The 16,528-nt window shown below is 38.3% G+C and overlaps 1 protein-coding gene across 1 annotated transcript in view; it reads left to right on the top strand.

The window, feature by feature from the left end:
• Positions 1 to 16,528, top strand: part of ANKFN1 (ankyrin repeat and fibronectin type III domain containing 1) — a 155,045-nt gene that overhangs the window by 30,021 nt on the left and 108,496 nt on the right. Inside the window, exons 4-5 of the mRNA XM_065897580.1 lie at positions 2,628 to 2,822; positions 4,582 to 4,695. Of these exons, the coding sequence (XP_065753652.1) occupies positions 2,628 to 2,822; positions 4,582 to 4,695 (309 nt within the window). The remainder of the gene's footprint in view (positions 1 to 2,627; positions 2,823 to 4,581; positions 4,696 to 16,528) is intronic.

The following is a 16,528-nucleotide window of genomic DNA, read 5'->3' as shown; positions in this document are numbered from 1 at the left end:
ATAGAAGTGTTTGTTTTAACTTCTAAATAATTTGCTTTCATCAAAATCTGCATTGAAAATTTGATGCTCCAGAAAGACACACATATTTATTCTGAGGCTTCAGAGATGCCCACTGCACCCCATCAACACCACTACCATGCTATGCTGCATGTTAGGTATCTCACTTTGAGAAGCACAGGGATCTAAATGATTGGAAAACTTACTTGGCTATAAAATTCTGTGTATCTTCCTTGTTATTCTATGAAGAGGAGAATGCTTTTCTTAAAGATACAGAATTCCTTTACCACTACAACGCAAATAGCATTAGGTCTACAGTCTAGAAGTAAAGGCAAAGTCTAGAAACAAAATGTTTTGTGCTAGGAAAAGCAGGAAAAATTTCCAGGGGGAGCCAAGCATAGCTCAAGAGAAGCTGTCCATCTGAAATGCCACCTGGAATTCACACCAGTAATAACTGTTGTGGATATAAAAATTAATAGGGGGGATTTCATAGTATTAGAAAAATTTATTTTTATAAATCATGTGTCTATCACCCGAGTGTTGACGCATGCATATGCAATTCAAACATCAGGCTTTCAATAAAAAGCTCACTGAATGGCTTAGCAAAGACAATTCCCCCATTTTCCCCATAATTTGTAGTGGAAGAAGGAGGGGGGGAGAGTGTAGAGGGTGCAGTTACTGGGTCAATTAATCAACCTGAAAACTGTGACACAAACTCTGACGCCTAACCTATGTCTAAAAATACACAAATGTATACGAATTTGTTTTAAACTGTCAATGCCTATATTTAGGACCTTCCCAGCAAGGCTATAATGAGACTGTGTTTGAGGGCTTCAGTCACAGCAGACTCTAGCATTAATCTGAAGTTAGTTAAATTAACAGCATTTAGTACTGACTTGTCAATCTCACTGCTCCAGGAAATTGCACCTTGAGGCTGCTAATATTGCCAATTTTTCCACAGGAGTATGCGCCCATGTGTGTGTATGTGTATTTCTTTTCTCCAGAACCTCTATGTTCATACACCATCATTGCTTCCCTACATCCACAGCACTTATATTATCATTTATTCTGGCCTCCTTTAGCCTTCCCAAGGGATTCTGCATAGTGTAGCTGCTCAGTGAAAGAGTTTTTTAGCTTTATATTTGTTTGTTTATTTTTCTGTCATGGCTCATGACTGAGGCTTAAAAAAAAAAGTGTGACAGTATTTAGAGTACATGATCGACTGCTATAGCAACATTCATTAACCGTGACAAATCTGCAGCAAAACACTGTCCTGAGTGTTCTAAACAGCAACTTTAAAAAGAAAGAAGAAAGAAAGAAAAAGACTCAACTAATTTTTCATTGACCTCATCTATAAATAAGTTTAGGCTGATGGTGAGCAGGGGCAATAATAAATTAGTATTCGTTTCCTATAATTAATGCAAACATGCCTATATAACCACTTAATTTCCATTTCAAAATATATCTAACAAACTTTCACTTGCATTATCTCCATAATATTTTCTCTCTGGATTAGAAGAGTGAAATGGTTGGATTTCTTTCCCACCCACCAGGGGGAAATATTGTTTTGGTCATACAGAATGTCAACCACATGTTGGTGACAGATCCGCAGAACTTGACTCTGATCTGTTTCATTATTTGTATGATCCTCTACCACATGCCCATGCTAAGGCTGTCTTCTTTCTCTGTCACCAACCAGGAAGGGCTCCACTGAAGTGACCAAGTGACCACCTAGGCAGGCCCTCACATGCATGAGTGCCGCGCGTAAACAGCAAGAAGCAGACTCCCAACCTGACCTAAGAATTTGAAATGTTCTATCATTGGCGTGAACGTTCACTCACACAAGGGAAGGTTGGGTAAACAATATGATGTGAATCAAATAAAGATTAGCACACACTGAATAAAACAGAAATATCAAGCCTGACAACCTCTCTCTGCAAGAGGAGCCAGTATAACTTGCTCTCTTGGGCATGGGCATCTCCAGAAACCGTTCCTCCAATCAGACCACAATCAAAGATCAAACTGATCAAGGATCAATGTCTGATCACACCCAAGTCACCCAACCATCAGAACTCACTAGCTCTACTGGGGCAGCAATAGTGGAACACTTTGTTAGCAATAAGTAAATTGATTAACAAGAACAAAATTACCACTAAGACACACATACAAAAATCTCTATGAACTGGGAAGAATATAACAAACAAAAAACACCAAAAACAAAAAAAACAAGCATATTCTTCAGCAGAATGCAACTTGCCTCATGGACTTTTCTTAAGGCCTTCCTAGTCCTACAAAGCTTTTGCCCCTTAGTGTTTGTCCCTCTGAAGATCACGGAAACAAACGTGTGCAATGTGAAACAGAAATGGGCCTCATACTAGTGGAATTCTAATTAACTCTGCTAGGCAGCTATTTGGGCCAGAGGGCAATGGGAATCTCTTAAGCTGATAGGTGTACTATCAACTAGTTGTGTCACCAATTAGACCTTATCAAAGTAAGATAGTTAATAATGAACATAGATTCCACTTTCCCCAGGCATTTTTAAAAATCCATAGTAGACTCTCAGATATCCTGCCAACGAAGTAGCATTTCCCCAGAAAGAAAAGGGAGTCACCCCACTTTTTTCCCTTCAGTTGTCAGCCTGGAAAGCCGAGCAACGCACCTCAACGCACTGGTGCAGGAAGCCCAGGAGAGGGTGAGTGAACTGTCTGCTCAGGTGGAGAATGAAAGATTCAGCCTGGACAACACAGAGAAAGAGAAACAACTGAAAGCTTGGGAGTGGAGGTACCGACTCTACAGACGCATGAAAACAGGCTTTGAACATGCCAGTGAGTATAAGCAGAGGACTTGTACATTTAACTAGACTGAACCCTGGTTTGAGACAGCCAGGCCTTCTTATACTGATTTTTTGCAGCTCTACAGGGTCATGGATGGCCGTTGTCAGCCTATGTGGAGCAAGGGCTCTGGGAGGCTGTAAAAGGATCTTTTGTCTTGCTTGATTTTCGGGCTCCTGATAGGTTCTCTGACAACAGCCATGAGGCTTTAGTGCTGCTGGCTTCCCTCCACCATGTCACACTCATCTAGCACTTTCCACCCGCTACACCCTAATGCCTAATGACTTGGATGGTCTGATGCCCTAAGTGCCTATATTTTGTGGATGTGGAGGTGGAAAACCATTTGTTTGCCTATTTGTCCAGTTTCTGCTTCAAGCTCCAGTTTAAGTTGTTTTCAACTCTCTACTATATACAGCTTATATAAACTGACCTTCGGTTAATACAGGCAACAGAGAAGGACAATCAACCCATGAATTACGCTGCTGTCTGCACTTCCATTCTCTTTACCAGTTCTTTCTGTTAGTTTAAGAAAAGCCTTGTTTCTGGATAATACTCATTAGCACTGGAAGGTACTGCTTAGTGCCGCCCTTATATAAAAATTCATATAAAATCCGAACACTTGTGAAACATTAAACTCTTATTCCAATAGGTGATCTTATTTAAACAATAAAAACTAAAAATTAGGCTTGAAAATTTAAACATAAGGGAAAGATGGGTTCATTAGGTTGGGGATTATCCACCTCTGCTTTGTGATATAAATAAACACCAAAGGCAGGGAAATTCTTGTTTTCTGTAGTATCATACACTAAATAGCAAATCTAGGCCGAATCCTTTCTCTTGAAGCAAATAGCTTAAGTAACATTAATGAAAGGCTGCTTTTAACATTAACAATCTCTAGCAATGCTGATACACGTTTTTTAAAAAAAGATATTCAGCAATTGTTTCAATAAATGTATTTACTATGGTACCTCATTTTAGGACAGATTAATACTAGAATCAGTCACATTTTTAGGCTTGATGCCATTTTTAAATTTTTTTCTAAATTACAAAACATCTTCTGGGTGTTAAAAAGTACCTAGAGTGATCAGAAGTCCTTTGAAACCTGAGGTTAGTGGACATGACATTTGCCCATGAAGTCTTTCTTAGAAAAATAGTACCTGATGTAATTGGAAGCAGCCTGAGAGCAAGGCAAGTTAGCATTCCATACTGGCAAGAGCCCAGAATTGGGCATCTGAAGCCATGGGCTTCCATCCTAGCTATGTCTTCACTGTGTCCTTGAACCAGTAATTTGGCCTCTTTGGGCTGCAGTTTCCCCCTCCTAAAAGTGGGGATGCTGTTACTCGTTCTTTTTACCCAACAGGCTTGCAAAAAGTCTCCAACGAAATGATTTACATGAAAGTACTTTATGAAATGTAACAGTCTCTGTCTACAATGTCAGTTCCTGCTAACACTTTCTGGCCTCCTCTCCACTGGTCCAGCCCAATCTCCTATTGTGTTTCTAAGATAATTTGAGAAGGCTTAACTGGTATTATTTACCCCTTCAGAAGATGTTCTAATGCTCAGATAAGACCACAATAGCAATGAATAAAGGCCATTGAGACTTCTAATGAAAATGTTGAAAAGCAAAATCTATTAGGCTCTACAAACAAACGTTTCCATAGTGTGTGTTTCGGGGTACCCTTTGAAGAGGCAGGAACATTGTTTGAAAAGGATTTGCTATATTAAGATCCTTGTGCTTCTCCTTCTGTCCCAGGAGCCCCTGAGGTGCCAACCAATGCTTGTCTCATGGTAACCAGCAGCACATCACTCACTGTCAGCTTTCATGAGCCTCTTAGTGTCAACGCAGCTGTAGTAACCAGATATAAAGGTACTGGATTCCAAATATTTTCGTGACTGCTCCTTCTTAAAACACAATCCATTGTTTGGGGATCAATTGTGCATTTTGTATGTTTGTTTTTCCTGCTGATGGTATTTTTTCATCTTATTTACTTTTTGGAGTTGAAATATTTCCATAGGCAGTCAAACACAGAGCAATAAAGTGACTAAGAATAAGTCACAGACCCAATTAATATTAGTATTAATATTTCATTCCTGTTTGCAGAGGGCCTGCTCTGTGCATAGCATATGGTTCAGGACAGGACTGAGTAGGACACACTAAAGAATCAGCCTTGATTTACAGGGCTTAGAGGCTAAGATATAGAACATACTAAATAGGGGGCATATAAATTAATAGCTGTAATAGCAGGTAACTAGGGTTGAGAACTAAAACAACAACAACATTGGAGGTCAGAAAAGAAAGAGGGATGGTTAAATGACAGAATCAGAAAGGCCTCAGGGTAGCAGTGGCAATCGGGCCTTGTTTTCAAGGACAGCTGGGAGGTGAAGCAGAAGATATTGGGAGGAAAGTGAACGCCAAGTGGAGAGAACAGTGAGCACAGGTATAAAAGCAAAAACATGCCAGAACAAGTAGAAGAGAGTAAGGGAGCTTGCAGTGGCTCCAGGGGAGGGTTCGTGAGAAGAAGCAGTGAAATGTAATTAGAAAGTGAAACTAGGGTTAGGACGAAGGGGTAGAATGAGGAATTTAGACTTTATGTGATGAACTCTGCAGACCACTGAATAAGATAGGGACAAGATCAGAAGTAGACTTTTCAAAGATTTAAGTGCAAACACTGTGTATGATGTATTGGAAGGCATATGGATTTAGAATAAGAAAATGAATTAGGAAGCTATTCAGGAGAGAGGTCACAACAGCCTGACCTGACTGCTATAGCAGCACTGGGAAAGGAGAGAGCCCACAGGAGAAAGATTTTATGGAGATGCTATGATGATAACAGCCAAGGCTTACATAGTGCCTACTATGCACCAGGCACTGTTTAAAGCCTATATATGTATTAAGTCTATTTATTCTTCACAACAACCCTATAAGGTAGGTACTGTATGGTTCCCATTTTGCAGATGAGAAAACTGAAGCAATGAAATTAAGGACTTGCCTAAAGACTTGCAGCAGAGCCATAAGTATCACATTATGCTGACTCTACATATGGAAATACCCTGAACGGTCCTAAAACCTGATAAGACTCTCCACACATATTCCAAGATGCCAGGCCATATTCCAAGAATTCCTGTGTTCAGGTCCCTACTACTCCCTTGGGCCACAAAAGTGTCCAAGTAGTATATGTGCTTCGTTCCTCCTTCTAGGGCCTGTTCCCAGGAGACACTCCTATGTCTACAAACATTAGTCTACCCACACCCTGTAGCTTTCTGAGTTACTTGGAATTTTCCAGATAACTCCACTCTGTAATATCTTAGGTAAAACAGCATTGAATTGGTTATCACTTTGGGTTTTCTGTATTAAGCTAAGAGAAGGCAACCTGAAGCTGCCTTCATGTATAGCAAATAAATGAAGCCACCAAGAGTGGCTGCCCACAGCCATCCTTCAATACAATTCTGATACTTTCTCTTGGTTGCCAAGACTTTCTGAAATTCAGAGCAAGGGCTTGCAGGCAATATTAGACATGGGTATTTTCCTTTCTTTCTACGAACTCTCTCCAGGGCTTTGCTAAAGGGTTTCATCAATGCTGCCTAACTTGACATTTTCTTACATTTGATTAGTGAGCTATCAGGAGCTAATTTATCCAGGCCATCAGGTATATAATACTTGACCATAATGCCAGCAAATTCTATCAACATTCACATATTAACACATATCATCTCAGGAGACTTGCATTTGGGGGAGGTTGAAATGAAAAGTCACAAATGGGTTTTGTTAGTGACTGGAGGGGCTTAATTAAGCATTATAAATAGAATTGTCTGTTGCATTATGGAGTAGGTTTCCCTCTGTTAATTTATAAGGTTATAAATTGAGTCCTTAACCTGACTGCTCTCAAGGGCTACTTAAATTTAAAACAGCTGCCAGACTACTGTACCTAGAGACAGCAGGACAGTTTTTAATTCAGGGTCGAAGTAATTATTTACTTATGAAAATATTAGCAAAATTACCTTGAGACAAGGCTATTTTGTTTGCATTAAAAGAGAAGAAACAATTAAGAAATATACAGAATGAAATGGCAATTATCTAATGGGTTAGAGGGAAGGTTTAACCCTGCAGTATTTAGGGTTTGGCAAAAACGTCTCATACTGTTCTCCAGAACTTCTGGGTTCAGCAAAACCTCAAGCCTATTTTGACACCTGGATGTTTTCCCCCTTCATGCTTAAGCCAGTTTTTGAAAGAAAATCTGTATCCTTCTGTTTCTTCTTATTTACACTCAACTCATCAACATGTCCGGTTTTGTTTTGGTTTGGTTTGGGTTTTCTTTTTTCAAAAAAAGTTTGTTGATATCCAGAAATATTTTAAAGAGCATCTCTTTATACACCTTCTTTAGGCCCCAAGGGCAATGCACCAGGCCAGCTGCCATCACAATTTGGAGATTAAAGGTGTAAATTTCAGCTAAAAACCCAGAAAACAGTTTTGAGTGAGACCCCCTGGACTTTTCTGCCTGCATCTTCCCTGAAAACAGAGAAATGAAGCTAAGAGAGCTAGTCTGTTTCTAGGTGTTTCCTCCTTGGACTCAAAGAATGCTTGCATCTTTTGGTCCCATCTCACCAGGTTTCATGGCTTACAGAGCAAAACTAGACTTATCTCAGATACACTGCTGCTTTGGACAATTGCCAGAACTTCATTACACACTTTCTCCTCGCTGCCTTGGGTGACCTACCTGGAGCTCTCATTTGCAGAGGATATGTCATTTCCCAGTAGTCCCAAAGCAGAAAACATTTTCAAGTGATTTTACTGCTCTTTGCAGGGTTAGGAGTGGATAGGAAGGTATCCTTTAACAGGTGCAGTGCAGCATCTATTTTCCATCTACTGGATGAATTATTTTCTAGCTTTTTTTCAAAAGCAGGCCTTGAAGTGGTCACACTGCTGTAGATGTTCCAGTGCATGTGGGCAGCACCCTGGTTTGGATGATGCCCTTCCCCACCTCTCTTCTCATCTTGTTCCCTCACAAATTAGAAACTGCCACCATAATTCCTCCCTACAAAGGCTTTAATAGAAAATTATTAAAACCTTTGTAGGGAAAAGTGGTGGGGAGGGATAAATTAGGAGTTTGGGACTAACATATACACACTACTATTTATAAAACAGATAATCAAACAAGGACCTACTGCATAGCAGAGGGAACTCTACTCAATATTCTGTAATAACCTAAATGGGAAAAGAATCTGAAAAAGAATAGATATATGTATAACTGAATCAGTTTGCTGTACACCTGAAACCAATGCAACACTGTAAATCAACTATACTCCAATGAAAAATAAAAAGTCAAGATTTACCCTTCCCCCAAGGTCACATCCCTATCACCAAGTTAATCTCTATTATGAGTTTAATGTATACCCTTACAAATCGTTTCTTGATGCACGTACACATATATGTATATACACACAGATGTATAGTTTTGTGTGCTCTAATATAAATATCATACTATTTGTCTAGTTACACAGCTAGATTTTTTTTCAGTTCAACAATATACATATGTCAGTGTGTTTGGATCTTCATTCTTTTAAATAGCTGTATAGTACTGCTATTCCATAGACAGAGATGCCATAATGTATTTAATCATTCTCCCACTGATGAACATAGGTGGTTTCAACTTTTTTCCTGTTACATAATGTTGCAATCCTAGTATGTGTCTCTTACCTGTGAGAATATTTTTTCTGGGATTGTAAACTGGAAGTGGAAATGTTTATGTATTCATATACTCTGTCTCACTGATCTGCCTATACTCATGCTAATGTCATATAATAACTTCATAGTATATTTTAACATCTGGTATAGCAAGTCCCTCCCTGTGGTAATATGTTCCCTTCAAAATGAATTTTAGAATTGGCTTGTCAACTTTAATTTTTTAAATCTTATTGAGATACTATCATATTCCTAAATTAATTTGGAAAGACTTCCCATCCATGACATATCTTCCTAATAAAGTTGAGTTTTACATATTCAGGAAAGTTTAATAATTTTATTTATTTTTTGGTCTTCTTTCCTGTAAAGTTTCATGCTGGATATATTTTACAGTTTTTGTGGCTATTATAAATGAACTCTCTTTTCAAGATATTCTCTAATGGGCTACTGTGGGACAGTAGAAGAGCTATTATAATTTTAAAACAATCTTTAGTTGACTGCTTTACTGAACTCTCTTAGTAACAGCCTTTTTTTCCCCAGTAGATTGTCCTGCACCTCATGAATATTTTTTGTCATTTCATCTTCAAGAAAGGATCATTTTGTCCCTTCCTTTCTAATACTTTGCATTCTTTTTCAGATCTCACTTCATTAACCAGAATCAATGTGAATTCTAGTTCCCATTATATTGTGTATAGTAACTGGGATAGTAGGTGCTCTCTCTTACCTGCTTTTGTCAACATGCATCTAATATTTTACTATTAAGTATGATGTCTACTGTAATCTTCTGGTAGATATCTTTTACCAAATTACAGACGTTTCATTTGGATTATGATTATTGATATACTGTTGAACACAATTTTTAAATCTCCCCTGTGGTTAGAGACACTTTAGAACCTCAAAAGTCATGTATTTGTGCCCTTTTTTTTAGAATTGTTGATCATTTGTCTATTTTATTGGTTTGTTTGAAGAATTAACTTTTCTGATTCATAAAATGTGTTTCTTGCTTATTTTCTATTTTATTAATGTTTGGCTTTAGCTTTGCCAATTCCTATTGCTTTCCGTGGGTTTACTTTATTACTTCTTTCCTAGTTTTTTTTTTTTGGAAAACTTAATTTACTTCTTTAGTTACTTTTGTTTCTAATTCATGGATTTTAAGGCTATAATTTTTCCCTGATTACTGTTTTGTCCATACCCAAAAAGTTTAAAATGCATTGCTATAATGATCACTTATTTATAAATAATTTACAATTTGTCTCATTTCCACTTTAACCAAAGTTTTTAGATGAGTTACCTTAAACTTCTAACTGGCCATATCTTTTGCCATACTTTTATTGTTAATTTCTAATTGTATTATATTACAATAAGAAAAATTTTAAATGTGGACTGTACCCTGTTGAGATTTTTTAAAATTCTTACCTGTGGCTAACCAATGAATCATGGATATGTACCATACTTAGTGTTTGAAAAGAATGTGTAAACCCCATTGGGTATAAAGCGGGAATGGAATGCATGTGTGTGTTATTTAAATCCCTGTTTTTTTCTAAAGTACTTGTCCCTTTAATCTTTGATCTCTGAGAAGCTGCTTTATTTGTCTTGCTTAATGCTGTTTGACTCAGTTTCTGTTTGTAAATAACATTGCTTTCTATGCTTCCATTTGCCTCCTGTCTTTTCTATCTTTTCATTTTCATCCTTTCCATGACACTTGAAATACATTTGTCTCTTGTAAAAAGTATAGAGTTAAATTTATTTACTCTGAGAGTCTCTTTCTGTACACTTTTAATTTTCTTTTTGTCCAAAGTGATATATCCTTATAAGAATAGTATTAAAAAGCAAATTTGTACTGAAAGGCTTATGTATAATGAAAAAACAACCCTTATTTGCTCCATTATTACCATCCTTCTTCCCCTCAGAGCCAGCCGCTTTTTAACTCCTCCACTTCTCATAGTTACTTGTCTACTTTAATCAATAAGCTTCTATGGCTATTTTTTGATTTAGAAATTGCAGGTCTTATGTATGCAATTAGAATTATAACAGAAAAGAATTTAACTCTCTCACAATACCACACTCATCTACACTTTCTTATTCTCTCAATATAATTATATTTCTATTTTTAGTTAAGGCAACAATGCTTATACTATTATGAGTGTAAGTTTTTGACATTGCAAACTCAAGTAGTATACTTTGATTACATTTCCTTTCCTACGTATTTTCCTCTAATCTCTAATTATATTTTTTCTTTCTTACCCTACTTACCATTATCTTATTCAAAATTCATTTCAAATGATCCTTTCAGCGTGGTACCTATTTTCCCAAGAGTAGTTTTTACTTTCCCTCTCAGAATACTCTCTGCTCATGTTCCACTGTATAATAATAACTCATTAGGTTTCCATTAGGGAAAGGCTCATTAAAACCACAAAGAAATATTACTACATGCATATCACAGTACCAAAAACTTTAGAATAGTGACAGCACCAAATGGCCAGAATGCAGAGGTATCGGATCACCCATACGTTGCTGGTGGGGATGTAAAATGATACAGGCGCTCTGAAAAACAGTTTGGCAATTTCTTAAAAAACGAAACATGAAAATACCATACATCTTACCAACTGCACTACTGGGCATTTATGCTATAAAAGTGAAAATTTTGTGTTCATATAAAAACCTGTACACAAATGTTTACAGCAGCTTTATTTGTAATAGTCCCAAACTGGTAACAAGTCCGATGTCCTTCAACAGGTGAATGGTTAAACAAACTGTGGTACCTTCATGCCATTGAATACTACTCAGCAATAAAGAGGAACAAAGTTACTGATATACTCAACATCCTGGATGAATCTCCAGAGAATTATGCTGAGTAAAAAAGCCAATCCTCAAAAGATACACAGTGTATTATTCCATTTATATAATACTCTTGAAATAACAAAATTATAAAAGTAAAGACCAGATTAGTGGTTGCTAGAAATTAAGGAGGAAATGAGGAGGAGAGAAATGGGTATGTATGGCTCACTTTTTTGTTTTCTAAATAATTGATATATTTTTACATACCTTGTTTATCTTTTAAGAGATTTGGAGAGAAAAAGGGTAGGCAGGCATGTGTCAGTTTGGCATCTTGATTCAATCTCCAGGTCAGTTCTCTTTCTTAGCCAGGCTGTATGCTCCGTAAACATGACCTAATACTAGCATTAGCCTAAGCCAACAACTTATGAAAGCATATCTGCTATTTCAAAAAATTATGTAAGCTAGGTAAGGACAAACATGAAACTGGGTTTTTATATCAGCTAGTGAAGGGTTATTCCTGACACTGATGTCTTCTTCCTATTATATTTGGAAAAGCATAGATCCATAGAGTAATAAGGAGTTTTTGGAATATTTTTCTCTAAGGTATGAGGAGTTCCTTGAAGGCAGAAATCTTGTCTTTTTCTTTTTTCCCTTCACCTCCTACATTCCAGTGGCACTGGCCTTCTTTCTGATCTTAAACCATTTCCCCCGCTGCATGTTCTTTGCACATGATGATCCCTTTGCCAAATACAATAGTAGTAGGAGACTTAAACACCCCACTCATATCAATGGACAGATCTTCCAGACAGAAAATCAATAAGGCAACAGATATCCTAAGTGATGTAACAGAACAGTTAAGATTTATGATATTTTCAGAACACTACACCCCAAAACACCAGAATATACATTCTTTTCAAGTGCACACGGAACATTCTCTAGTATTGACCATGTACTAGGACACAAAACACCCCTTCAACAAATTTAAGAGGGTAGAAGTGATTTCAAGCATCTTTTCTGATATAACAGTATGAAAATATAAATCAACCACAAAAAAAGAAATGAGAAACAAAGATTACATAGAGACTAAACAACATGCTACTAAAAAACCAATAGGTCAGTGATGAAATCAAAGGCAAAATTAAAAATACCTTGAGACAAATGACAATGAAAACACAACCATACAAAATCTATGGGATGAAGCAAAAGCAGTTCTTAGAGGAAAGTTCATAGCAATTCAGACCTTCCTCAACAAAACAGGAAAAATCTCAAACAAACAACCCAACCTACCACCTAAAAGAATTAGAAAAAGCAAAACTTAAAGTCAGCAGAAGGAAGGAAATAATAAAGATCAGAGAGGAAATAAATAAAATAGAGATTAAAAGAAATAGAAAAACAATCAATAAAATTAAGAGCTGGTCTTTGAAAGGGTAAACATAATCAACAAACCTCTGGCCAGTCTCATCAAGAAAAGAGAGAGAACTCAAATAAACAAAAAAAGAAATGAAAGAGGATAAATAGCAACTGATACTGCAGAAATACAAAAAAACATAAGAGAATACTATGAACAATTATATGCCTACTAATTGAACAATCTAGAAGAAATGGACAAGTTTCTACAAACATACAGTCCACCAAAACTGAATCAATATGAAACAGATAATTTGAACAGACCAATCACTAGAAGTGAAATAGAGTCTGTTTAAAAAAACAAAAACAACTCCCTGCAAACAAGTCTAGGACCAGATGGCTTCACTGGGGAATTCTACCAAACATACAAAGAAGAACTTGTACTGATCCTTCTCAAAGTCTTCCAAAAGATTGAGAAGGGGGGAACACCCCCAAAGTCATTCTATGAAGCCACTATCACCCTGATACCAAAACCAGAAAAAGAAAATACCAAAAAAGAAAATTACAGTCAATATCTTTGATGAACACAGATGCAAAAATTCTCAACAAAATATTAGCAAACTGAATCTAACAACACAATTAAAGATCATACACCACAGTCAAGTTGGATTCATCCCAGGGTTACAAGGATGGTTCCAAATATGCAAATCAATCAATGTGATAAACCACCCCAACAAAAGAAAAGACAAAAACCACATAATCATCTCAATAAATGCAGAAAAAGCATTTGATAAAATTCAACATCCGGGCTTCCCTGGTGGTGCAGTGGTTGAGAGTCCGCCTGCTGATGCAGAGGACACGGGTTCGTGCCCCAGTCCAGGAAGATCCCACATGCCACAGCGCGGCTCGGCCCGTGAGCCATCACCGCTGAGCCTGCACGTCCGGAGCCTGTGCTCCACAACGGTGAGAGGCCCGTGGGCTGCAAAAAAAAAAAAAATTCAACATCCATTCATGATAATAACTCTTATCAAAGTGGGTAAAGAGGGAACACATCTCAACATAATAAAAGTTACTCATGACAAACCCACAGCCAGCATAATACTCAATGGTGAAAAGCTGAAAGCTTTCCCATGAAAATCTGGAACAAAACAAGGATGCCCACTCTCACCACTTTTATTCAACATAATATTGGAAGTTCTAGCCACAGCAAGCAGACAAGAAAAAGAAATAAAGGTTTCCAAATTGGAAGAGAAGAGGTAAAACTGTCATTATATGAAGACGATATGATACTATATATAGAAAACCCTAAAGATTCCACACAAAAACTACTAGAACTGATAAATGAATTCAGCAAGGTAGCAGGATACAAGATTAACATACAGAACTCTGTTGCATTTCTTTACATTAACAATGAAATAACAGAAAGACAAAGTAAAATCACATTAAAAAATACTTAGAAATAAACCTTACCAAGGTGAAAGACTTATATGCTGAGAAATATAAAACACTGATAAAGCAATCTACAGATTTAATGCAATCTCTGTCAAATTACCCATGACATTTTGCACAGAACTAGAACAAATACTCCTAAAATTTATATGGAACCATAAAAGATCCAGAATTGCCAAAGCAATTCTGAGGAAAAAGAACAAAGCTGGAGGCATAACCCTCCCAGACTTCAGATAATACTACAAAGCTACAGTATTCAAAACAGGATAGTACTGGCACAAAAACAGACATATGGATCAATGGAACTGAATAGAGAGCCCAGAAATAAACCCACTCACTTACAGTTAATTAATCTTTGAAAAAGGAGGCAAAAATATACAATGGAGAAAACACAGTCTCTTCAGCAAGTGGTGTTGGGAAAGCTGGAGAGCCACATGTGAATCAATGAAGTTAGAGTACACCCACACACCATACACCTAAAAAAACTCAAAATGGCTCACAGACTTAAATATAAGACATGACACCATAAAACTCTGAGAAAACACAGGCAGAACATTCTCTGACATAAATCGTACCAATGTTTTCTTAGGTCAGTCTCCCAACGCAATAGAAATAAAAGCAAAAATAAACAAATGGGACCTAATCAAACTTATAAGCTTTTGCATGGCAAAGGAAACCCAAAACAAAATGAACGGACACCAAGAAGGGACACAGAAGCAGAGGAATACAAGCAGCCTCTAGAAGCTGGAGAAACCAAGGAATGAACTCTCTCCTCCAGCCTTCAGTAGGCTCATAAAGATTAACAGCATAGAAGAAGAGGCCAGAGGAGATTGGTTCAAGATGGCGGAGCAGAAGGACATGCGCTCACTCCCTCTTGCGAGAGCACCAGAATCACAACTAACTGCTGAACAATCATCGACAGGAAGACACTGGAATTCTCCAAAAAAGATACCCCATGTGCAAAGACAAAGGAGAACTGCAATGAGATGGTAGGAGGGGCGTAATCACTGTAAAATCAAATCCCATAACCGCTGGGTGGGCTACTCACAAACTGGAAAACAATTATACCACAGAAGTGCACCCACTGGAGTGAAGGTTCTGAGCCCCACATAAGGCTTCCCAACCTGGGGGGTCTCGCAACAGGAAGAGGAATTCCTAGAGAATCAGACTCTGAAGCCTAGCAGGATTTGACTGCAGGACTTTGACAGGTCTGGGGGAAACAGAGACTCCACTCTTGGAGGGCATACACAAAGTAGTGCATGTACCAGGTACCAGGGGAAGGAGCAGTGACCCTGTAGGAGACGGAACCAGACCTACCTGCTAGTGTGGGAGGGTCTCCTGCAGAGGTGGGGGTGGCTATGGCTCACTACAGGTACGAGGACACTGGCAGCAGAAGTTCTGGGAAGTACTCCTTGGCATGAGCCCTCCCAGAGTCCACCATTAGCCCCACCAAAGAGCCTGTAGGTTCCACTGCTGGGTCACCTCAAGCCAAACAACCAACAGGGAAGGAACTCAGCCCCACCCATCAGCAGACAAGCAGATTAAAGTTTTACTCAGCTCTGCCCACCAGAGCAAAACCCAGCTCTACCCACCACCAGTCCCTCCCATCAGGAAGCTTGCACAAGCCTCTCAGATAAGCCTCATCCACCAGAGAGCAGAGAGCGGAAGCAACAAGTACTACAACCCTGCAGCCTGTGGAACATTCATAGAAAGATAGACAAGATGAAAAGGCAGAGGACTATGTTCCAAATGAAGGAACAAGATAAAACCCCAGAAAAAAAGCTAAATGAAGTGGAGATAGGCAACCTTCCAGAAAAAGAAATCAGAATAATGATAGTGAAGGTGATCCAGGACGTTGGAAAAAGAATCGAGGCCAAGATCGAGAGAATGCAAGAAATGTTTAACAAAGACCTAGAAGAATTAAAGACCAAACACCTAGAAGAATTAAAGAACAAATAAACAGATGAACAATACAAAAACTGAAATGAAAAATACCTTAGAAGGAATCAATAGCAGAATACCTGAGGCAGAAGAACGGATAAGTAACCTGGAAGACAGAATGGTGGAATTTACTGTCACAGAACAGAATAAAGAAAAAAGAATGAAAAGAAATGAAGACAGCCTAAGAGACCTCTGAGACAATATTAAATGCACCAACATTCACATTATAGGGGTCCCAGAAGGAGAAGAGAGAGAGGAAGGACCTGAGAAAATATTTGAAAAGATTTTTATCAAAAATTTCCAGGAGGGCTTCCCTGGTGGCGCAGTGGTTGAGAGTCCGCCTGCCAATGCAGGGGACGCGGGTTCGTGCCCCGGTCCGGGAAGATCCCACATGCCGCGGAGCGGCTGGGCCCGTGAGCCATGGCCGCTGGGCCTGCGCGTCCGGAGCCTGTGCTCCGCGGCGGGAGAGGCCACAGCATTGAGAGGCCCGCGTAACGCAAAAAAA

Source organism: Phocoena phocoena, chromosome 19 (assembly GCF_963924675.1).
Source record: "Phocoena phocoena chromosome 19, mPhoPho1.1, whole genome shotgun sequence".
NCBI lineage: Eukaryota > Metazoa > Chordata > Mammalia > Artiodactyla > Phocoenidae > Phocoena > Phocoena phocoena.
This window is presented reverse-complemented; position numbering and strand designations above follow the sequence as displayed.